At 39.7% G+C, this 24,671-nt stretch overlaps 1 protein-coding gene across 4 annotated transcripts in view; it reads right to left on the bottom strand.

Moving 5' to 3' along the window:
• The window catches only part of LOC124142572 (phosphotriesterase-related protein-like), a 36,211-nt gene extending 12,550 nt beyond the window's left edge, over window positions 1-23,661 (bottom strand). Inside the window, exons 1-5 of one of the 4 annotated variants that reach the window (XM_048400291.1) lie at window positions 23,554-23,661; window positions 17,062-17,126; window positions 15,054-15,213; window positions 13,849-13,924; window positions 8,956-9,067 (exon numbers count right to left, since the gene is read on the bottom strand). In XM_048400291.1, the coding sequence (XP_048256248.1) occupies window positions 8,956-9,067; window positions 13,849-13,924; window positions 15,054-15,213; window positions 17,062-17,095 (382 nt within the window). In that variant the 5' untranslated portion in view covers window positions 17,096-17,126; window positions 23,554-23,661. Of the gene's footprint in view, window positions 1-8,955; window positions 9,068-13,848; window positions 13,925-15,053; window positions 15,214-17,061; window positions 17,127-20,481; window positions 20,706-22,949; window positions 23,036-23,436 lie in introns of those variants that run through there. The other 3 variants (XM_048400293.1, XM_048400294.1, XM_048400292.1) reach the window with 3 other exon arrangements.
• Window positions 23,662-24,671: the final 1,010 nt, after the last annotated feature.

Raw genomic sequence — 24,671 nt, 5'->3', positions numbered from 1 at the left:
CCCTTTTCCCTCTACATTCTCAACATAGTCTCTATCAGAAGTGTTTGGCTTGTGTTGGGTCCGACTTGGCCCGGGCGGTCAAAATCAACTTTAAACACACAGATGTAACTTCAAATGTGATTAAATCTATAGATTAGTGTTATATCTACCTATACACCAATTTATAATGTCCAGGTGTATCGCATTTAAAGAAATCTGCGCCCTTAAAGTGAAGCATTTTTACTGTAATTTCTTTAAAAAAAAACAAGTCAGAAATGTTCGGTCCGACCTGGCCCGGGCTGTTAAAATCAACTTAAACCTCACAGATGTATCTTCAAATGTGATTAAATCTATAGATTAGTATTATATCTACTTATACACCACTTTATAATGTCACAGATTGCAGTATTTATAGACAACAAGGGGCTCGAAAGTGAAGCCCTTTTCCCTCTACATTCTCAACATAGTCTCTATCAGAAGTGTTTGGCTTGTGTTGGGTCCGACTTGGCCCGGGCGGTCAAAATCAACTTTAAACACACAGATGTATCTTCAAATGTGATTAAACCTATAGATTAGTGTTATATCTACCTATACACCAATTTATAATGTCACAGATCGCAGTATTTATAGAAGACATGGGGCTTAAAGTGAAGCCCTTTTCCCCTCTACATTCTCAACATAGTCTCTATCAGAAGTGTTTGGCTTGTGTTGGGTCCGACTTGGCCCGGGCGGTCAAAATCAACTTTAAACACACAGATGTATCTTCAAATGTGACTTAATCTATAGATTAGTGTTATATCTACCTATACACCAATTTATAATGTCCAGGTGTATCGAGGTAAACCCAAGTACAGTACAGAAACTGAAGTAATTTGGGCTCTCTTAGTTTTCTGTATGCTTATACGTCATACTGTATTTAATTATGTTTCTTATTCTAAGAGGGCGGTCGGGTCGCCTAGTGGTTAAAGCGTTCGCTCGTCACGCCGAAGACCCGGGTTCGATTCCCAACATGGGTACAATGTGTGAAGCCCATTTCTGGTGTCCCCCGCCGTGATATTGCTGGAATATTGCTGAAAGCGGCGTAAAACCGTACTCACTCACTCACTAACTTATTCTAATACTGCTAATGTTTGTCAGTGGCCAGTGATAGTATGTTTTATGGAATAGTATCTTTCATACCAATATGGTGATATGTTATAACTTTATTTCGTACTTGCGAGGGACACGACACTATCATAGCTTACAAAAGTATTCTGGAAGCATTTTAGGACAAACATGTTAACGTAAGTTCAAAAGAAAATAAATGGGTTTTGTTAATTAGCCTCACCAAATGCATACCAATGACCAATGAAACGGTCTGCTATTAACTACAGCTCAAGACAGCTAATTAAGGGCAAATGGTTGATTGATTACGCAACACCTACTTGATTGCAATTAAGCAAGGGGCAATTAAGCAAGCTGGGTACAGGTGTAATTTGGATTAATTCCACACTTAACGTGCATATACGGACGCAATGAGAAGGATCGATGAGACACAAGACTTGAAGTAAGGCAAAAACGTTTCTCCAGTATAATCGAATAATCAAATTAGCGCATTGTGAGACGATGCTTGAACTGTGAAACCAAACATTAATGTTATCAACTCAAGTTCGGGTGCAGGAAGTGTTTTTCTTGCAAAAAAAGATGTACATGTGCATATAGGTACGAAAACCTGGTCCCTAAGTGGTACCTCAGATGTAAGTACAAATACTAACAGTTCACGATAATCTTCAACATTGAGATGTGTTCACATGTGTTAACCAGTAGTACGTTACGAATAATTCTCAATTGGAAATATTATGCGTATGTTTTATGAGTACATGTGAATCAGTTTTGTAAATGCATTCTCAACCCGCATCGGTATATTTCTAATTACAGTTTAGTTTGCGTTCGGGAAAGAAACCGTAAGTGTCTACACCTGATGTAAGAACAAATATTGCGTAAAATGGCAAAACATAATTGAGAAAGTTAAAACACATGTTTAAAATTCACATTACAATAAATATGAATATGAATGTTGCGTTTTCTGAATCAGCATAAAAAAGGAACATGTGTGAGTCTTGAGATAGTGTTTTTTTACATTTCTTATAAATTCAAAACACGTTTGACTAAAGATCATAGCTTATGACACCATATAAACATGCCAAGACTTCAACACGCGTTATCTGTTGTTGGAATAAACAGCTTAAGTTACAATTTATTCAGCAACATAGCTGCAAAACTTACTCTACAATGAGATCAAACAAGGTATACAAGCTTAGATTAATCTCGAGAATGGGGAAGTCAAAAGCATTTACTCACTTATTTTGGAATTATAAATATTGTATAACTAATAACGGGAAGTGGAATGGCATGTAGTACATGCATCGTACTAATAGTGACACAATTAGATGCCAACAACTACGCCCCGTCTACGCAGCCTGCCAGTTTCTAATTATTTGGAATAATCCTTTCCGGCGTTTCTTTCAATTATAAAGGACTCATTTCATACGTAGGGGTCTGTGATCTAAAAAACACAATTGGTATGTTTACGTAGACACAAACACGTGGTGTGGTTTGGTATGGTCAGTAACTGACAACCTGCTGATGACAAATGTCAACACACCGGGTCAGTAAACTGACCACTACAATGATCGAAGGATGTGTTACGTCCATGCATCTAACAGTTGAAACATTTGTTTCTCTTTGTTGAAGTTCACGGATGACAAGGTAGACACAACTTTATGGGTAACGTCTACCTTGTCAATCGTTTTCTACCAAGGATTTACGATTGGGAGGCCTCTAAACGTGTAAGTTATTTTCCTTTTCAAAAGAATAGGATTTCAATCAAAAGGTTACAGTTAAAATGACATATACAACGTTTAAATCTATAAGGTTATGGTGAATTTTGACTCAGGCGAAACAATGCTTCACTTTGTATACATGTTAATACATTTGATACATTTGTGAGGTTTAAGTTGATTTTAACAGCCCGGGCCAGGTCGGACCGAACATTTCTGACTTGGATTTTTTTAAGAAAATAAAGTAAAAATGCTTCACTTTAAGGGCGCAGATTTCTTTAAATGCGATACACCTGGACATTATAAATTGTTGTATAGGTAGATATAACACTAATCTATAGATTTAGTCACATTTGAAGATACATCTGTGTGTTTAAAGTTGATTTTAACAGCCCGGGCCAAGTCGGACCGAACATTTCTGACTTGGATTTTTTAAAGAAAATAAAGTAAAAATGCTTCACTTTAACGGCGCAGATTTCTTTTAATGCGATACACCTGGACATTATAAATTGGTGTATAGGTAGATATAACACTAATCTATAGATTAAGTCACATTTGAAGATACATCTGTGTGTTTAAAGTTGATTTTGACCGCCCGGGCCAAGTCGGACCCAATACAAGCCAAACACTTCTGATAGAGACTATGTTGAGAATGTAGAGGGGAAAAGGGCTTCACTTTAAGCCCCATGTTTTCTATAAATACTGCGATCTGTGACATTATAAATTGGTGTATAGGTAGATATAACACTAATCTATAGATTTAATCACATTTGAAGATACATCTGTGTGTTTAAAGTTGATTTTGACCGCCCGGGCCAAGTCGGACCCAACACAAGCCAAACACTTCTGATAGAGACTATGTTGAGAATGTAGAGGGAAAAGGGCTTAACTTTGAGCCCCTTGTTGTCTATAAATACTGCAATCTGTGACATTATAAAGTGGTGTATAGGTAGATATAATACTAATCTATAGATGTGAATCCATTTGATGATACGTCTGTGAGGTTTAAGTTGATTTTAACAGCCCGTGCCAGGTCGGACCGAACATTTCTGACTTGGATTTTTTAAAGAAAATACAGTAAAAATGCTTCACTTTAAGGGCGCAGATTTCTTTAAATGCGATACACCTGGACATTATAAATTGTTGTATAGGTAGATATAACACTAATCTATAGATTTAGACACATTTGAAGATACATCTGTGTGTTTAAAGTTGATTTTAACAGCCCGGGCCAGGTCGGACCGAACATTTCTGACTTGGATTTTTTAAAGAAAATGAAGTAAAAATGCTTCACTTTAACGGCGCAGATTTCTTTTAATGCGATACACCTGGACATTATAAATTGGTGTATAGGTAGATATAACACTAATCTATAGATTAAGTCACATTTGAAGATACATCTGTGTGTTTAAAGTTGATTTTGACCGCCCGGGCCAGGTCGGACCCAATACAAGCCAAACACTTCTGATAGAGACTATGTTGAGAATGTAGAGGGGAAAAGGGCTTCACTTTAAGCCCCATGTTTTCTATAAATACTGCGATCTGTGACATTATAAATTGGTGTATAGGTAGATATAACACCAATCTATAGATTTAATCACATTTGAAGTTACATCTGTGTGTTTAAAGTTGATTTTGACCGCCCGGGCCAAGTCGGACCCAACACAAGCCAAACACTTCTGATAGAGACTATGTTGAGAATGAAGAGGGAAAAGGGCTTCACTTTCGAGCCCCTTGTTGTCTATAAATACTGCAATCTGTGACATTATAAAGTGATGTATAGGTAGATATAATACTAATCTATAGATGTGAATCCATTTGATGATACATCTGTGAGGTTTAAGTTGATTTTAACAGCCTGGGCCAGGTCGGACCGAACATTTCTGACTTGGATTTTTTAAAGAAAATAAAGTAAAAATGCTTCACTTTAAGGGCGCAGATTTCTTTAAATGCGATACACCTGGACATTATAAATTGGTGTATAGGTAGATATTCCATTAATCTATAGATTTAATCACATTTGAAGATACATCTGTGTGTTTAAAGTTGATTTTGACCGCCCGGGCCAAGTCGGACCCAATACAAGCCAAACACTTCTGATAGAGACTATGTTGAGAATGTAGAGGGGAAAAGGGCTTCACTTTAAGCCCCATGTTTTCTATAAATACTGCTATCTGTGACATTATAAATTGTTGTATTGGTAGATATAACACTAATCTATAGATTTAATCACATTTGAAGTTACATCTGTGTGTTTAAAGTTGATTTTGACCGCCCGGGCCAAGTCGGACCCAACACAAGCCAAACACTTCTGATAGAGACTATGTTGAGAATGTAGAGGGAAAAGGGCTTAACTTTGAGCCCCTTGTTGTCTATAAATACTGCAATCTGTGACATTATAAAGTGGTGTATAAGTAGATATAATACTAATCTATAGATGTGAATCCATTTGATGATACGTCTGTGAGGTTTAAGTTGATTTTAACAGCCCGTGCCAGGTCGGACCGAACATTTCTGACTTGGATTTTTTAAAGAAAATACAGTAAAAATGCTTCACTTTAAGGGCGCAGATTTCTTTAAATGCGATACACCTGGACATTATAAATTGGTGTATAGGTAGATATAACACTAATCTATAGATTTAATCACATTTGAAGTTACATCTGTGTGTTTAAAGTTGATTTTGACCGCCCGGGCCAAGTCGGACCCAACACAAGCCAAACACTTCTGATAGAGACTATGTTGAGAATGTAGAGGGAAAAGGGCTTCAATTTCGAGCCCCTTGTTGTCTATAAATACTGCAATCTGTGACATTATAAAGTGATGTATAGGTAGATATAATACTAATCTATAGATGTGAATCCATTTGATGATACATCTGTGAGGTTTAAGTTGATTTTAACAGCCCGGGCCAGGTCGGACCGAACATTTCTGACTTGGATTTTTTAAAGAAAATACAGTAAAAATGCTTCACTTTAAGGGCGCAGATTTCTTTAAATGCGACACACCTGGACATTATAAATTGGTGTATAGGTAGATATAACACTAATCTATAGATTTAATCACATTTGAAGATACAACTGTGTGTTTAAAGTTGATTTTGACCGCCCGGGCCAAGTCGGACCCAACACAAGCCAAACGCTTCTGATAGAGACTATGTTGAGAATGTAGAGGGAAAAGGGCTTCACTTTCGAGCCCCTTGTTGTCTATAAATACTGCAATCTGTGACATTATAAAGTGATGTATAGGTAGATATAATACTAATCTATAGATGTGAATCCATTTGATGATACATCTGTGAGGTTTAAGTTGATTTTAACAGCCCGGGCCAGGTCGGACCGAACATTTCTGACTTGGATTTTTTAAAGAAAATACAGTAAAAATGCTTCACTTTAAGGGCGCAGATTTCTTTAAATGCGACACACCTGGACATTATAAATTGGTGTATAGGTAGATATAACACTAATCTATAGATTTAATCACATTTGAAGATACATCTGTGTGTTTAAAGTTGATTTTGACCGCCCGGGCCAAGTCGGACCCAACACAAGCCAAACACTTCTGATAGAGACTATGTTGAGAATGTAGAGGGAAAAGGGCTTCACTTTCGAGCCCCTTGTTGTCTATAAATACTGCAATCTGTGACATTATAAAGTGATGTATAGGTAGATATAATACTAATCTATAGATGTGAATCCATTTGATGATACATCTGTGAGGTTTAAGTTGATTTTAACAGCCCGGGCCAGGTCGGACCGAACATTTCTGACTTGGATTTTTTAAAGAAAATAAAGTAAAAATGCTTCACTTTAAGGGCGCAGATTTCTTTAAATGCGACACACCTGGACATTATAAATTGGTGTATAGGTAGATATAACACTAATCTATAGATTTAATCACATTTAAAGATACATCTGTGTGTTTAAAGTTGATTTTGACCGCCCGGGCCAAGTCGGACCCAACACAAGCCAAACACTTCTGATAGAGACTATGTTGAGAATGTAGAGGGAAAAGGGCTTCACTTTTGAGCCCCTTGTTGTCTATAAATACTGCAATCTGTGACATTATAAAGTGGTGTATAAGTAGATATAATACTAATCTATAGATGTGAATCCATTTAATGATACATCTGTGAGGTTTAAGTTGATTTTGACAGCCCGGGCCAGGTCGGACCGAACATTTCTGACTTGGTTTTTTAAAAAAAATACAGTAAAAATGCTTCACTATAAGGGCGCAGATTTCTTTAAATGCGATACACCTGGACATTATAAATTGGTGTATAGGTAGATATAACACTAATCTATAGATTAAGTCACATTTGAAGATACATCTGTGTGTTTAAAGTTGATTTTGACCGCCCGGGCCAAGTCGGACCCAACACAAGCCAAACACTTCTGATAGAGACTATGTTGAGAATGTAGAGGGAAAAGGGCTTCACTTTCGAGCCCCTTGTTGTCTATAAATACTGCAATCTGTGACATTATAAAGTGGTGTATAAGTAGATATAATACTAATCTATAGATTTAATCACATTTGAAGATACATCTGTGAGGTTTAAGTTGATTTTAACAGCCCGGGCCAGGTCGGACCGAACATTTCTGACTTGTTTTTTTTTAAAGAAAATACAGTAAAAATGCTTCACTTTAAGGGCGCAGATTTCTTTAAATGCGATACACCTGGACATTATAAATTGGTGTATAGGTAGATATAACACTAATCTATAGATTTAATCACATTTGAAGTTACATATGTGTGTTTAAAGTTGATTTTGACCGCCCGGGCCAAGTCGGACCCAACACAAGCCAAACACTTCTGATAGAGACTATGTTGAGAATGTAGAGGGAAAAGGGCTTCACTTTCGAGCCCCTTGTTGTCTATAAATACTGCAATCTGTGACATTATAAAGTGGTGTATAGGTAGATATAATACTAATCTATAGATGTGAATCCATTTGATGATACATCTGTGAGGTTTAAGTTGATTTTAACAGCCCGGGCCAGGTCGGACCGAACATTTCTGACTTGGATTTTTTAAAGAAAATACAGTAAAAATGCTTTACTTTAAGGGCGCAGATTTCTTTAAATGCGATACACCTGGACATTATAAATTGGTGTATAGGTAGATATAATACTAATCTATAGATTTAATCACATTTGTAGATACATCTGTGTGTTTAAAGTTGATTTTGACCGCCCGGGCCAAGTCGGACCCAACACAAGCCAAACACTTCTGATAGAGACTATGTTGAGAATGTAGAGGGAAAAGGGCTTCACTTTGAGCCCCTTGTTGTCTATAAATACTGCGATCTGTAACATTATAAAGTGGTGTATATGTAGATATAACACTAATCTATAGAGGTAATCACATTTGAAGATAAATCTGTCTGTTTAAAGTTGATTTTGACAGCCCGGGCCAAGTCGGAGCGAACTGTGTGACTGTCGAGAGTAGAGGGAGAAGAGGTCTACTTTAACCAACGTGTCTGCTTTAAATACGATGAACAGTGACGTTATAAAGTGGTATTTACTTAGATATAGTACGTTCCTATAATATAAACGCTATGCCGACAGATGGAAATTGGTATGACGATAGCTAGAAGTATTTGATACGTGTCAAATCCTATTTCGTTTAACGATTGCTCTTTTACATGTTACCTAGATCAGCGACGCTAACACACAGCTCCACTTTCTAGTTTTTAAGTGATTTACTCCGAATTACTTAATTATGCTGCACGTTTTGGATTGGTGATTGTTCAGTAGTGTCATGTGTGTATGTTGCATCAATAATATGTAGATATGATCGCCGATAATTAAGTAATTAGCCAATAACACTTTGGCCCGTCTTGGCCCGGCCCGGCCCGACTTTTAGGCAATCCCAAGTTGGAGGGATCTACAAAAATTCTCGACAATGAAATTTCCTCAAAATGAGGTTCGACACACAGGAACCATACTTTTACTTCGAGACAACAGTAAGTTCGACTGTACTTGATTTAATTTTTGGCCATCTATTAAGTTAATTCATATTAAAACAGACCATCTTTCCATCCTGTCTCGTTTGTTCAGGCCACTTCTGTATCAGAGTGTAAAGGAATGGAAAGTTCATGAAACAATTAAGTCTCTCTGACTAACGTCCTAAATACAAGCACCATGGTCTTCCCTACCTGCTCCTGCAACAATGTTGACCCCCGTTGTCTCGGACAAGTCCTTCAGGAACTGTATATTGGGGTGTAGGCCAATAGTGGTGTTATCCACTATACTGCTGCCACCATTGCTCTGGAATATCAAGTGTACAAAATACACATTGGGATTATCTACGCATTTATCGGAGATTTTCAAGTTTACAAGTTCAGCCAACACTATCTTAACAACAAAACTAATCATATCCCCCACCTGATTCCTCTGTTCTCTCACTACTTTCTCTACCTTCCAAGACGGAACTTTTCATTTGACACCAATGATCCATACGCTATTTCCAAAACTCTCAATTATAGTTCCAAAAGAAAAATGAAAAAAATGAAACACTTCCTGAAATGATGTACGATGCTGCACTAGTTTGTTAATAAACCCTGCACTATGAGCTAAGTCCTTCTTTCATGTGACAATGTCACTCTATCGACCAAGCCACCATGTCTGCCCACCCGATCTATACTCACACACGGGGCGGTCGGGTAGCCTAGTGGTTATAGCGTTTGCTCGTCACAACGAAGACCCGGGTTCGATTCCCGACATGGGTACAATGTGTGAAGCCCATTTCTGGTGTCCCCCGGCGTGATATTGCTGGAATATTGCTAAAAGCGGCGTAAAACCATACTCACTCACTATACTCACACACAAAAGAAACGCAAGTCGAGTATGCAGGATACATGTTATTTATAAAGACAAGAAATACTAATAGGGCAAGATTGACAAAAATTTGACTGAAGACAGTTTAATGGGTTAAAAGGCAGATGACATAATTGTTTTTGTCAAATGTTAAGGGCTTACAGTTTCGGGTCAATACCCAAAAGGTCAGTCAAAATCCTGGTGTGACCACCATTAGCATTGATCAATGCCACACATCTCCTGTACATTGAGTGGATCAGACGATTTGTGAAGGCCCTAGGGATCCTCCTGCACACATCCAGAGAAGCTGTGCATAGTTCATCAGCAGTTGTGGGGACTGGGCGCACATTGTGCAGATGCCTTTGAACCTCATCCCACAAGTGTTCGATGGGGTTCAGACCAGGGCTGAGGGCTGGCTACGGTAGAACACGGATGTTGTGTTGTTGCAACGGATGTTGGTAGCTCTGGCAACATGGGGACGAGCGTTGTCCTGCTGGAAAATGTGTTGTTGATGTTGTGCAAAAAATGGAACAAAGTGGGGTCTGATCACTTGGTCGATATACCGCTGAGCAGTGACGCCGTGTCCCCGACCTTGACCAACATTCAGAAAGCACATGGGTCCAAGTCTCGCATTAAGTCCAATCCCTGCCCATATCATGACGCTAGGTCCACCCCATGGATCCCTTTCCACAACGTTTCTGTCAGCGAAACGATCACCTCAACGCCGCCAAATTCTGACTCTTCCGTCTGCATGGGAGACACAAAAGCGACTTTCATCAGAGAAGATGACACGCCTCCACTCACGATGACGCCAATTGTGATGACCCTGTGCCCACTGAAGCCGTGCTTGTTGATGCCGTGGTTGGAGAACAGGACGACGTGCTGGTCGGCGACATCTGAGGTTGTTGGAACGGAGACTTCAGATCACAGTGTCCCAGCTAATGTGTCAACTATGTGTTCCTATGGTCTGTCGAGCACTTTCACTTGCAGTTAGGAACGGATATTGCTGGTGTTGACGGGTAATCTGCCGATCTTGTCGAGGTGTGGTGACCCTAGGACGACCGCTCGTGGAAGGTCATCTTTGGTCTGTGTTGCATTGTATCGATGCAGGAGACGGTAAATTGTGATTATGTTAACGTTGAAATGACGGGCAACATCTTGGAAGACTCTCCAGCTTCGTAACATCCGATAGCCTGGTTTCTCTGAATTTGAGTTAGGCGTGGCATTGTTGACCAAGGAGTGGTAGGTCCAAGAATCAGCCACAGTTTTATACCCACTACAGTTCGTGACAGTTCGTGCATTTTCGATTTCACGATAAATGGGTGCATGATACCCACATATTCATTGAAATGGTGCGTTTTGGCGATTCGTTTTTTATGTTGCGTTTTTACTCGGGGCTTCCAAAATGCAACCAAAAATATTGATAGCACCATCAGGCTTCACTACATGCTAAAACTCATATCAATTTATGGTTCTGTGTTTGTTACCTATTGGCTTAAAACCACTTGCGTTTCTTTTGCGTGTGAGTATATATAGTTACCTCTCAAAACAAGGGGACCCATTTTAACTCAGAATTCCAACAGTGTTGCATGATGTATGATATCTGATGTGCTTACAAAGTTTCATCAAAAATATATTCGATGGTTTATGAGTGAGTGAGAGAGTTGGGTTTAACGCCGCTTTAAACAGTATTCCAGTTATATCGCAGCGTCAGCTTAATGTGGGAGGAAAGACCGAAGTGATGCAGGTCTCAGATGTTTACCGCTTCGGTGAAACCCACGAGCACGGGTATTGTGCTGACAAACCTAGAAACATAATCGGGGCGAAACCGGGATTCGAACCCACAATCATAGGTTTCTGGCGTGCCCAAGGGACGCAACTCTGCACAGTGAATCGTGGCGCCTTAGACGACTGGGCCACCCGTGCCCCCCAATGGTTTATGAGATGGTTCAAATGAGGGTTTCATTTTGTGGAGCAGAAGTTCAACTTCAGAATGGTAAAATCTAAAGATTTAACACAACTGCACAGAATGCCAAAAGGCACCAGTTTAACACTTGCCTCATGTGCATACAAAGTTTCAATAGCTTAAACACAGAAAACATTTCTTTCATAAATTCCCGAAACGCAAAAGGTACAGTTTAATGCCAGAAATGTATGAAGAAAAATTGAACAGTTTGATTTATGTTCCAGAAACGGTCCTACTCTCATTTGAATGTACCAGTAAGTCCAACATGTTGCCATGGAAACACAAAACATTAAAAAAATACCTGAAAAACAAAATATCAAAAAATATTGAATGCTTTATAAGTTATGCACTGGAAATCAAACAATAGTTATTGTGTATAATTCTAAGAATACTACCTCTATTACATCATAGCCATAAATTCCCATTTTGGCAATAATCACACTGAAAAAATTCTTTAGATTTTTCAACAGACGTCCTCTTCACTGCCAATTATCCCAATAGTTTTTAGGTAAACCCTATCCCTTGTCAAACTGCATCTGTGCATGTGCAAAGTGGGAAAACATCACTTCTTTCCAATAACCTTCATCGACTAGATGTAAGATATATTGGGGTAGGGGTGGGAAGGACTATTTCCCGATGTAATAGAGTTAACAGGGGGAAGTACATGTCTGATGCCTGCTGCAAACCAGTTCATATACGTGCTAATATTTATCATCTGCTTATTAACATTGTCAAATTCTTTGAATTTGTTCATCTCAACATTCATTCTTGGGATTCGGGTGTCTGACCAGATCAAAATATTCCTCATCAATTGTAGGAGGTGTACGGAACGGACAATTGTGAGTTTTATAGCATTGTCTCCCTTTGTTGGGGTAAGGTATGCTGAAAGCTCTGCTGGTAGAAGCGTTTAATTCTGCGTTTGGTTTGAACGTGAGTGTACTATTAGCCTCCCCCTGAGAAGTGCCAATAAAATCCTCTCGGCCGTACACCCCCCACCCCCCGGCTCTTGCCACTGGGGTGAGACGGTATCACGTGGTATATGGTTATCTCTCTGCTGCGACTCCTGGCTCGAGCTGCACGAGGATTGTGCTGTATAACTGTAATAGCTAGGTGATACATAACTGTCCGAGCTATAGACGCGATTCACACACGTGACTGTGGCTTAAGGAGCATGCTTTTTGGAATGGGAGCTTTTAGCAGAATTTTCCTCACTATAGGGCGTGTAAGATTGATATTCCTGAACTGGAAGAGTGGTGTTCATTTTTGTGAGATTCTCGTGATACATGTTTCTTTTCCTGAGAAGCACAGAGGGAGGTAGGGCTATAGTGATTACTCTCCCTAGATAGAACGCGTCTTTTGTCCTGTCAACTTTCTGACCTGTGACGTGTATGTGAATGGGCTTTGTTTGCTATCTGAATCATGTGATCTAGATCTGGTCGGTTCCTTCAGATTTGCATGTTGTTTTAGCTTATTTATATCCTGTGATATCGCTTGGAAACGTTTGTTATTTCGGACATGATTAAATTGTTGTCAACCATTGAGACCATTCACTCATACTCAAGGGGGAAAACGGAATAGATTTGGGCTCCGATGTTTCTTTAAAACCATCAGTGACCAAACTACCCGTAGCACCCGGGCATAAGGCTGCGGCCCCAACACCAGAGCTGGATGCCTGCCCCTTACTTTTGGGCAGCTGGGTTGAGCAAGGTGATTTTTCCTCAAAAGCAAAAAACACGGGTTCTCTTTTTACATCAGCCCTTTAGTGCCCGTGTGTTTCTCTGAGGAGGTCAGTTTACCGGAGAGACAACACTTTTCCACAATTGATTTAGATTTAGTTTTGGTTTGGGGAGAAAACGATGTAGACTTTTTGTTAGACTTTAATAGTGCTTGTCAAATTTTTCCTTTGATAAGTCCTTGCAATATGGGGATCTTCATCTTGGCGTGCACATGGGTTTACCTCAAAATTATTGGGATAATTGGCAGTGAAGAGGACGTCTGTTGAAAAATCTAATGATTTTTTTTAGAGTGATTATTGGCAAAATGGGAATTTATGGCTATGATGAAATAGAGGTAGGATATTCGTAGGAATTATGAAATGTAACAGACGCATGACTTGAGCCAGTTTCTATATATCTCTAAAAACCTTGTTTGGGCAGGGGATGATGAGAAGTAGAAGTGAACTGTGGCAGTAGCATGATGTGATGGTCACAGCTGGGAAAATGTTGATGTCTGCCCTCACAACACTAATGGAATGTTAGGCACCTACCTTGTAGTATATCATCTCTTCAGCGATATCACTTCTCTCATCCGGGCCATAGCCCAGGTTGGGCTGGTGACTGTATCTGATATAGAAGTAGTTCATTAAAGGGACACGTGGCTCCACTCTCTGCCATCCACTTCCAGTCTAGGACTTTGTTATTTAAACCTTGTGTGACACTTAGGCATTATCCCAGTGTAAAAGGATATAATCACTAACTGATAGTTTAATATGCACCAGGAGGTTTTCCTTAGCAGACAAACAATGGGAGTTTTGATGCCATGAATCAAACTGGCAGGGACTGCCTGTTGGTCTGAGTGAGTGAGTGAGTGAGTATAGTTTTACGCCGCTTTTAGCAATATTCAATCAATATCACGGCGGGAGACACCAGAAATGGGCTTCACACATTGTGCCCATGTCAGGAATTAAACCTGGGTCTTCGGCGTGATGAGCGAACGCTTTAACCACTAGGCTACCCAACCACCCCTGCCTGTCAGTCTGAGTGTAGTCTCCCTTTAAAAGGGGTCAGAGCTCGACAGTCTGGTATCTACAGTTGTCCAGCCTCATTCTAGACATTGCCATTAGTACCCACATGAGTATTTTGTAAATTAGTGAAAATAAATGAAAATGAGACTTAATTACTGCATAATTAGAGTAATCATTTTAATTAGAGTAATCATTTCCTACTAGATTTGGAACACATGCACCTTACCTGATACCTAGCCACCATGTCTGTTGGTGCTACTAATATAGGGTGATAAATCACAAATATAGCCCTCCTTGTATTTGTATGGCTAAATATGATTAAACCCCTTAATTGAACAGCAAAGCAATTCTAAAACATAGAAAATAGAATCTTAATTACCCCAAGCCCCATTATTTTAGCGAGGGGACTCAAACATTAGGGGCCATTACAAAGAAAGGAGCTTGTGCTTACCCAAGAATAAAAAAACCCACCATAACATTTCAACAAGCAGGCCAGTGGTGTTTGAGTAACTTGAATCAAACTGGGCCTGCCAATTTCCAAAACCTTTCTTGACATTGATCATTGTTCACATACACACTACAGATAAAATACAAGAAACCAACAAGACCAGAAGTGGGGTATAACCTTATTTAACACACACACAGCAAGTAATATGTCCTGATGTCACTGACAACAAATTAAAATATAAATAAATATGATAAAACTAGAATACTGGCATAATATTTACGGGTTTTGCGTTATCCACCCATAGTTGGAGAGTGCGAAAGGCATGGTGGACTTGGCCTTGTTCTGGGTAGCTGGCTCCATGTAGAAGCCCCCTGAATTTATCCACAGGTGCTCATGGGTCATGGTCACCCCCAACTTGTCCGGCTGAAGCAGCCCTGTCACTGCAACCAACAACAGATGCAGGAGAACACTACACAGAGGACAGATGACTCCACCGATCAGACCCAAACGATGCAATATGAACATAAAACAAAAATAGTTTGAACTTATTTTCATTTACCCCAAGGCTCTATTTCAATCTCATTAAAATCAGATCTTAGTACTCGCTATCGCTAAACAAAGATCTGAGGACATCCCATTACGGGTCACGTCAGAACGACCTTTCATCCGACCAATCAAAGCGTCGCTTACCAGATCATGAAAGTGACAGTCAGAATGTGTTTTCTAATCATGCAACCTCGAAAACGTTAACAGGGGTAATCCAAACGACAGTTACGGACTGATTCCGTCATAATTATCGTCTATCTCTCGCTTCCAGGGGAAAAACATTTGAACGGAAGAGGCGTTGCACAGTACAACAATATATTAGACATTCGAGAATGTTCGTTTGTTCAGTTTTGAAAAATTAATCGAAAACTTTGTCAACGTATTTTTCAAGCGTAGTCTGAAATGTAGGTCGCTAGGTTGAAACGAGTGCCGTAAAGCTCGAGAAAGCTGCTATCTCATTGGCTGATATCGACTTCTGGATATTTGTTTCAGTGGTTGGTCAAAGTTTGTAAAAGGTCGTTCTGACGTGACCCGTAAAGGGATGTCTTCAGATCTTTGTTTTGCGGATTCTGATTTGAATGAGATTGGGCTCTATTCTTGATAGATACATACAAATACAGCTATATAACAGAGGCCATTCATGAAAAAATGTCAGGTGACAAGGTAGCCACTGAATGTCAAGTGAGAAATGCGACATCAAGTTATTTGACTATTATCATGTACCGTATACTGAATTAATTGTCCTAGTTTTCTATGATTTGTTTGTTTGTGGTTTAACGCCCCACTCAGCAACATTCCAGCGGTCTGTAAATAATCAAGTCTGGACCAGACAATCCAGTGATTGACATTATGAGCATCGATCTACACAATTAGGAGACGATGACATGCATCAACCAAGTCAGCGAGACTGACAATCACATCCTGTTAGTCGCCTCTTTTGACAAGCATAGTCACCTCTTACAGCATGCATGGGTTGCTGAAGACCTATTCTACCCCGGATCTTCATGGGTCTAGTTTTCTATGAGCCAGCCCCAACCAAATCCTATATTTTCTTGATGATACACCCTCTGTCATGCCTCACAGGGATTCCCAATCTATACTTATTTTACAGTGTTACTTCATGGGTGGTCAGGCTTGGTGATTGGATTGTTGTTCACGATATCAATCACTTGATGGGCTGGTCCAGACTCAATTATTTACAGGCCGCCATCATATAGATAGAATATTGCTGAGTGCTGCATTAAACAAACAAACAAACATGATTTTGATGAATCTCTTCTAATTCTCTCACATCCACACTTCTGATTCAAGAAATGCTCATTCGCTCAAAACTTCATATTTCTTATTTTTTCATTTCACCAAATGGACCCGTGAAGATTCCAGGGTAGAATAGGTCTTCAGCAACCCATACTTGCTGTAAAAGGCGACTATGCTTGTCGTAAAAGGCGACTAACTGGATTGGGTGGTCAGGCTTGCTGACTTGGTTGATATATGTCATCGATCCCAATTGCGTGGATCGATGCTCATGATGTCAATTACTAGATTATTTTACAGAGCGCCGTCATAATGCTGGAATATTGCTGAGTGCGGTGTTAAACAACAAACAAACAAACAAACAAAACAAACATTTCACCCAATGGTCGACCCTACCAAAATTATGAAAGTAATTTTAATTGTTTAGTGTTACGCTATTATGTCCGGTAAGCAACTTCTGTACCAGGCAATATATTGTACGTCCCTACCTGTTTGTATCTTCCCCTTCCTTGTTTCTGCCATTGTTGAACTGACCTTCTATCTTCTGGACCACCTGAAACATGGCAGACGCCTGAAGTCTGAACAGCTCATCAAAACTAACACATTCAACATAAATTCAACATACACTCACAATAATGAAATCACACATAGTACATAAATCTAGTAAGTTTTCTACAGACAAAGGAAAATCACCATTGTTTGAAATTGTTTACATTTTTCAAAATACATATATCAAACTTTGAATACAACGAACAGATATGGCTGAAGGATCCCGTCAATGACTGACAGCAGACTTCAGTATGTAGAGACAGCCCCACAAAGGTAAAAATTTGATCCAAGGTTGTGTCACATCATAAGACGTTAAACTATGGTACGGGGACGAACAAGGACAAACAAGGCCTGGTTGGCTCAGAGTCAGCAACTATGTGTGAAGTGAGGTATATTCATGTAAAACTGCGGCATGGTATCTCAGTGGGCTCAGAGCACTATAAACCTAAATCAGTCCAGCCTAGTGCAAGCAGCCACCCACACACTCATGTTGCTATGTAAGTGCCATATTCTTGAACACGATATTAAACCCTGTCTCACCTTCTCACCAACACAACCACATGGCTGGGCAAACTTACTGCATGGTCAACACAGGTTTTGTGTACGTTCTTCCTGTTTGAGGAACGCAGTGAAATATAACCCTATGATTTCCATCTTCAATTATTGGTTCATAAAATGCATGATCAGCATGATGCAATAATTTTAATGCTCAGTGAGATTAATGTAAATAATATCGCCTGGTTCATTTGTGGGACGGTTACCAACTGATTTTTCACTGGCTCCGACGTCTTGAGATTTTTGTACTTCTCAGCTCATTTCATCATATGTTTGATTTTCAACTAAAAATATCTTAAGTTAGTGATATTATATCCAAAACATTAACTGTACTGGTGCTTAGTCAGATTTAAAACTTTTAAAAATTTACATAATACACAACTGCTGATGGGTATCTTAGACATCTTTTCAATAAATTTCCCTTTTTCAGCACAAATTTACATTTCAAACATGGCAGAGATCATGTGTTTTCAAATTCATTTCTTAGCCCTGTCTTTATCAACCAGTTTATTTTTACAAAAAATTACCCAGTCACATATTACTTTTTACAAACGGTTGCAGGAATGAGTGAAGGTTACATAGACATGATCCAATTTAGCAATACTTGTTTCAGTTTTCAATTACATAAAAAACAAACATGGTATACCGTATTCGACTTAATAAGCGCCCCGCTCTAATAAGCGCCAAAGGCGATATTTGCGAATATATTGGCTAGTGAACGATCCCAATCAGCACCCCTTCCGATTGATCAATGTACACAAGACTTATTTATTTGTGTATAATACACACTCGTGTGTTATAACACCCTTAATTATGGGTAATTAAATTCTTGAAAAATATGTCGTATATTGTCGTATGTAAACATTTCAGGCTGTTAGCATAAACCACGAAATTTACGATCTTTCAACTCAAAATAATATTGTAATAAGCGCCCCCTATTTCTAATTTTGAGAGCGCCCTGGGCGCTTCTTACGTTGAATACGGTAGTTTCTTTTGCCCCTCAGTTTATTCAGCTAGTCAGCCATGCGAGAGACTTTCTGATTGAACTTAAATGTCACTACACAGGTCTTTTTGTATGGCTGGAGTGTTCAGGTATTTGATGTGCATTCTTGCTAGTACTTATTATTAGCGGATTATAAGCATAAAATAGATTTTGGATGCTATTCAGATAGGACCAATCATTTCTAGTGTAACTGGAAAGACATCACAGTCAGGTGTAAATCATATTTCCATCATTAAAACGCCATCTTTTGATACACAGAAGGTATTCCGAGCTGAATTGTTTTCTGTCAAATTGTGTCTTGGCGATGCCACCACATCATTTGTGGACAAAGGAGACCATATCAAAGTTCTTGTGAAGTTTCACTCTTGGAAATGCAGCTGTACACATGCTAATACCATTAAAAACATTCAAAATAGCAGATACTCATAGTGGATGCTCATTAACCCAGATCTTCATAGGGCAGGGCAGTGGTGGTGGTGGTAGTAGTGGTAGTTGTTGTGGTTGTCATGGTAGTGGGTTATTAGTTTGCAGTGTAGTAGATGTTGTAGTAGCAGCAGTAGTAGTAGTAGTAGTAGTAGTAGTAGCAGTAGTGGTATGTTGTTGTAGTAGTAGTAGTAGTAGCAGTGGTAGTATGTTGTCATAGTTGCTGTAGCAGCAGTAGTAGCAGAAGTAGTAGAAGCAGTGGTAGTGTGTTGTCGTAGTCGCTGTAGAAGTAGTAGTCGCTGTAGTAGTAGTAGCAGTAGTAGTAGTAGTAGTACTAGCAGCAGCAGCAGCAGCAGCGGTGGTATGTTGTCGTAGTCGCTGTAGTAGTAGTAGTAGTAGTCGTAGTTGTAGTAGTTGCAGTGGTAGTAGTAGTAGTAGTAGTAGTAGCAGTAGTTTAGTAGTGTTGGACACTGCTGTTAACAGTATTCCAGTTATATCACAGCGTGTCAGCTTAATGTGGGAGGAAAGCCTGAAGTGATGCAGGTCTCAGACATTTACCACTTAGGTGAAACCCACGAGCACAGGTATGGTGCTGACAAACCTAGAAACATAATTGGGGCGAACCGGGATTCAAACCCACAATCATAGGTTTCTGGTGTGTCCAAGGGACGCAACTCTGCACAGTGAATCGCGGCACCTTAGACGACAGGGCCACCATCTTGTACCACCACATAGAGGTTCACTGCAGATCTTCGATACAAGCGTACGCAAAAACAGATGCCTGACAACATTACCCAACATGCATTGCTGAGGGCTTATTGTGTGAGATTGCATAGGGACCATTAATTTACATGTACAATGATTTTACATACAAAGTTAGAACAGATCTATTCTGTTGGAATTTTGCATTCAGGACACTTACTTCATTTTTGTATGGGTTTTGATCATTTTCACTGTCAGAATTATAACTTTGTATAAGATCCATTGTAGTCTGTGTTAAATCATAAATATTATCGGGTGCAAGGTCGCAATCGTTCTCAGAAACAAAATTTTCGTGGACAAAGAAGGTTTATTTAATGCTAAACTGGTTTCAGAGGTGGGGCTGGACTTGCCCAGTCTTAGCACCCCAAGTTGGGGTACATTTTCGTATTCGAGTTCTAAATCAGGCAGATTTCGGTATTTAAAATCTACCTGGGTTACATTGATGTCCTGACTCATATGACAACGACCCATTCAGTATTACGATCAGACCGCTGTCATGTACCTGGAGTATTGCCGACTGCACATCACAGGACAACTGATCAGACACCAGTTGTAAGCCTGCACATATTAGATATTCATATTCTGCTAAAAACGTAATCAACTAAATATTTCTCACCTTAGATTCCTTGTAGGATGTGCTCAGGGCGGGCTATAGTGCGGGCTATAGTGCAGGCTATAGTGCGGGCTATAGTGTGCAGCTACAGGGCGGGCTACAGTGCAGTATGACCCTGACAACTTTCTTTCCACTTGTGTCATGAGACAAGTTACAGTATTCATGAACACAACACTGTCATCCAAATGCACATGTCCATGCATAAAATATTACAGTGACATTGTACAGTGAAGAGGAACACTACTTGTACAATATAGTCAAAACAGTATTTGTGTTAAGTGTCAAGGTGACATTGTGCACTAGAAGAAATACTCCTTGCACAATAGCTCTTATGGTTTAGGGCTCTGCTTGTACTAGACTGGATATGTTTGTGTGTCCTTGTACTAGACTGGATATGTTTGGGTGTGCTTGTACTAGACTGGATATGTTTGGGTGTGCTTGTACTAGACTGGATATGTTTGTGTGTGGCTGCTTGTACTAGACTGGATATGTTTGTGTGTGGCTGCTTGTACTAGACTGGATATGTTTGGGTGTGCTTGTACTAGACTGGATATGTTTGGGTGTGCTTGTACTAGACTGGATATGTTTGTGTGTGGCTGCTTGTACTAGACTGGATATGTTTGGGTGTGCTTGTACTAGACCAGATATGTTTGTGTGTGGCTGCTTGTACTAGACTGGATATGTTTGTGTGTGGCTGATTGTACTAGACTGGATATGTTTGGGTGTGCTTGTACTAGACAAGATATGTTTGTGTGTGGCTGCTTGTACTAGACTGGATATGTTTGTGTGTGGCTGCTTGTACTAGACTGGATATGTTTGTGTGTGGCTGCTTGTACTAGACCAGATATGTTTGTGTGTGGCTGCTTGTACTAGACTGGATATGTTTGGGTGTGGCTGCTTGTACTAGACTGGATATGTTTGGGTGTGGCTGCTTGTACTAGACTGGATATGTTTGTGTGTGGCTGCTTGTACTAGACTGGATATGTTTGGGTGTGGCTGCTTGTACTAGACTGGATATGTTTGGGTGTGCTTGTACTAGACCAGATATGTTTGTGTGTGGCTGCTTGTACAAGACTGGATATGTTTGGGTGTGGCTGCTTGTACTAGACTGGATATGTTTGGGTGTGGCTGCTTGTACTAGACCAGATATGTTTGTGTGTGGCTGCTTGTACTAGACTGGATATGTTTGGGTGTGGCTGCTTGTACTAGACTGGATATGTTTGGGTGTGGCTGCTTGTACTAGACTGGATATGTTTGTGTGTGGCTGCTAGTACTAGACTGGATATGTTTGGGTGTGGCTGCTTGTACTAGACTGGATATGTTTGGGTGTGGCTGCTTGTACTAGACTGGATATGTTTGGGTGTGGCTGCTTGTACTAGACTGGATATGTTTGGGTGTGCTTGTACTAGACTGGATATGTTTGGGTGTGCTTGTACTAGACTGGATATGTTTGGGTGTGGCTGCTTGTACTAGACTGGATATGTTTGTTTGTGGCTGCTTGTACTAGACAGGACTTATGCTGGTTCTTGAGTATTAGCCCACTGATATAACAAACCACAGTTTAACTTGGATACCCCACTCAGACACATTATACTGACTCCGAACCAACAGTCCTTGTTTCATCCCCTTGATGACGAGCGCCAAGCAGGGCCTTAGGTAATAAGTACCATCGTTTCACATTTTTTCTACCCTCAGTGAAAAGTTAGATTTGGATGTATAGCAGCTACCGTAACTTTGTAATAAATTAGGAAACAGACAAAGGAGGGTGCTTATTAAAACCATACACAACGAGTTAAATTTGTTGTCAGAGATCAAGTGGTAGTGAATAAACTTACTTCAACTGTCAATAAAACCAAAACATTTTGATAATAGTTACTTTCGGCAGTTTTATATCAGTTCTGCACTGCCGTTCTGAAAAAAATGTGTAACATACACAAGAAAATAAAGACTGTCATGTAATTTTTTTATCATATATGGGGGCACTTATAAAGATTTTACAGATTGGCCTAAAAGATGGTCAGAATGAGCTTTAATCAACTCCTACGCATCCTTGCCCTTGATCCACGACAAGGTCGTCGACCTCCTGTATGAATGTGAGTCCTTGTTTTATATGAATTTTATTAATGATTAGGTGGCATTTATAGACTGCTACATTTCCTACATCCAACATTATTGACAAAAATAATCAAGAAAATTATAGCTCGCATCGCCTGCCGTTACAAAAAGTTTCATATAAGTAGAAAGGAGTGTATCTCATAGTATCTTGCCGAAGACCCGGGTTTGATTCCCGACATGGGTACAATGTGTGAAGCCCATTTCTGGTGCTCCCTGCCGTGATATTCCTGGAATATTCCTAAAAGCGGCGTAAAACCATATTCACTCACTCACTCACTATTTCAATTCATGTGAATACATTTGACAGTTTCTACAAGTTTTCTGTAAAGATTTTTCTTGTTCCTTAAACACCTTACCTTCACATATCGAATAAACATGCATAACTGTGAGTGCATGATGCATACACCACGACTTGTTTACATGAGTCCATGACAATACAACCCGCCAATGACAACCCGCCACAGTCTCTGTCAGGTCATAGGGACGGTTCACCTGGTGCAGAGTAAGGCTGTATACTCAAAGCCATGAACAACAAATCAACCATGTGGAACCAGGCATGGCATGAACAAAACAAACACAGAGGCTCCCATGCGAAAGAATACACTGGCTTCCCAAACGTGATGCGCCATTCGTATTCAGGGATTTGGCCTAGATCTACATAAGAACATTATCGATAATATTGTCATCACGGCTAACGCACAGATTAAAATCCTTATAAATCAAATAGGCCTAATATATGGATCCCTATCAAACCAAGGTGTCAAATCTAAGGTTGGACACAGGTGACATTGGTGTGACATGAAAATAAAATCTCTGTTTTCGGTGATAAATAAAGCTACGTACGACTTGAATGGGGGTTCTATCTGACCGAGGCCAAGAATCATCCTATATGATGTAAACAGTCAAGCACGGTACACAACGAGAAGTATAAACGCTTGTAAGGTCAGCTGTCTTCATTACCTGTTGTTGTGACATTTGCGTCCAAGGACCAGCTGGTGAACGAGATGAACCTACATCGCTTCCTCGACAGCAGTTGTCTGCTCTTCCATCGCGAGGATTCGCTTTCAAACGATGCTCAGCATTAGTAGCATCTGAACCGTCCATTCTTTGTTTTAACATTTAGATGAATCTTGGAGCTTTGTAGGGACTCATGAATAACAGTTTATTTGATCTCGCAAAAGTATCTATTAAAAAGTCACAATGTACCAATCATTTGGGTGTAGTAATATTTACACCGCTTGTTTTAACATGTGTTTTTCTTAATTCTTGTTTCAGCATGGGTACATTACATTATGGAATGAATTTTGTTTTTTTTCAATTTTTTAAAGTAATATCAGAAGTATGTTACAGTTCAAACATGGGGAAGACGACCAGCAAAATTTAACACAATTTAAGTATTAGGCTGTGTAGGGGGGGGGGGGGGGGGGGGGGGGGGGGAGGGAGGTGATATGACACAGTTCTATTTTTTTAATATATGTTATTTTTTTTATATTAGTACATTATTCAGAAACTGCTTATCTATTATTGGGAGCGGAAATGGAAAAAAATGTAACATGTAATGAAGAAACGGGTTGGTCTGTAAAAATGATATACAGTCCTATGGCCAATCTCATCTCTGGATGGTTCAGTCAAAGATAAGACTTTATGCCATAGGGATACGGTTTCAGGGCCAAAGAGCACCCTGCACTCACCCCTTTCACAAAAATATAAACTTGCATGTGCAGCCTGGCACTAACGTGAACTAACTAAAATGTCAGGTTACTGTGATAAATAGATTACCGAAAAAATAATGACTTTGGAAAGTGTTCTTATAAGGACCAGATCTATTCTTAGATGAGGTCCCTTTCATTCAATGGTGACTTTTAGTGTCTGAGTCGAATACTGTCGGACCACGCCCTCCCCAACACGTACCTCACGACCAGACGACCGGCCAGCCATAAAGGAGACAATTCATGTTTTCATTTGCCAATTTCAGATCATAAAATGATAGATCTAGACGGAGTAGGACAAATGAACAACGTCCGTCTAAACTACCATCGAGCTGAACAGGACAACGGGCAATACCTCAGTGTATTAGT

The sequence above is a fragment of the Haliotis rufescens genome, unplaced genomic scaffold (genome assembly GCF_023055435.1).
Source record: "Haliotis rufescens isolate VD_foot unplaced genomic scaffold, xgHalRufe1.0.p SCAF_2, whole genome shotgun sequence".
Taxonomy (NCBI): domain Eukaryota; kingdom Metazoa; phylum Mollusca; class Gastropoda; order Lepetellida; family Haliotidae; genus Haliotis; species Haliotis rufescens.
This window is presented reverse-complemented; position numbering and strand designations above follow the sequence as displayed.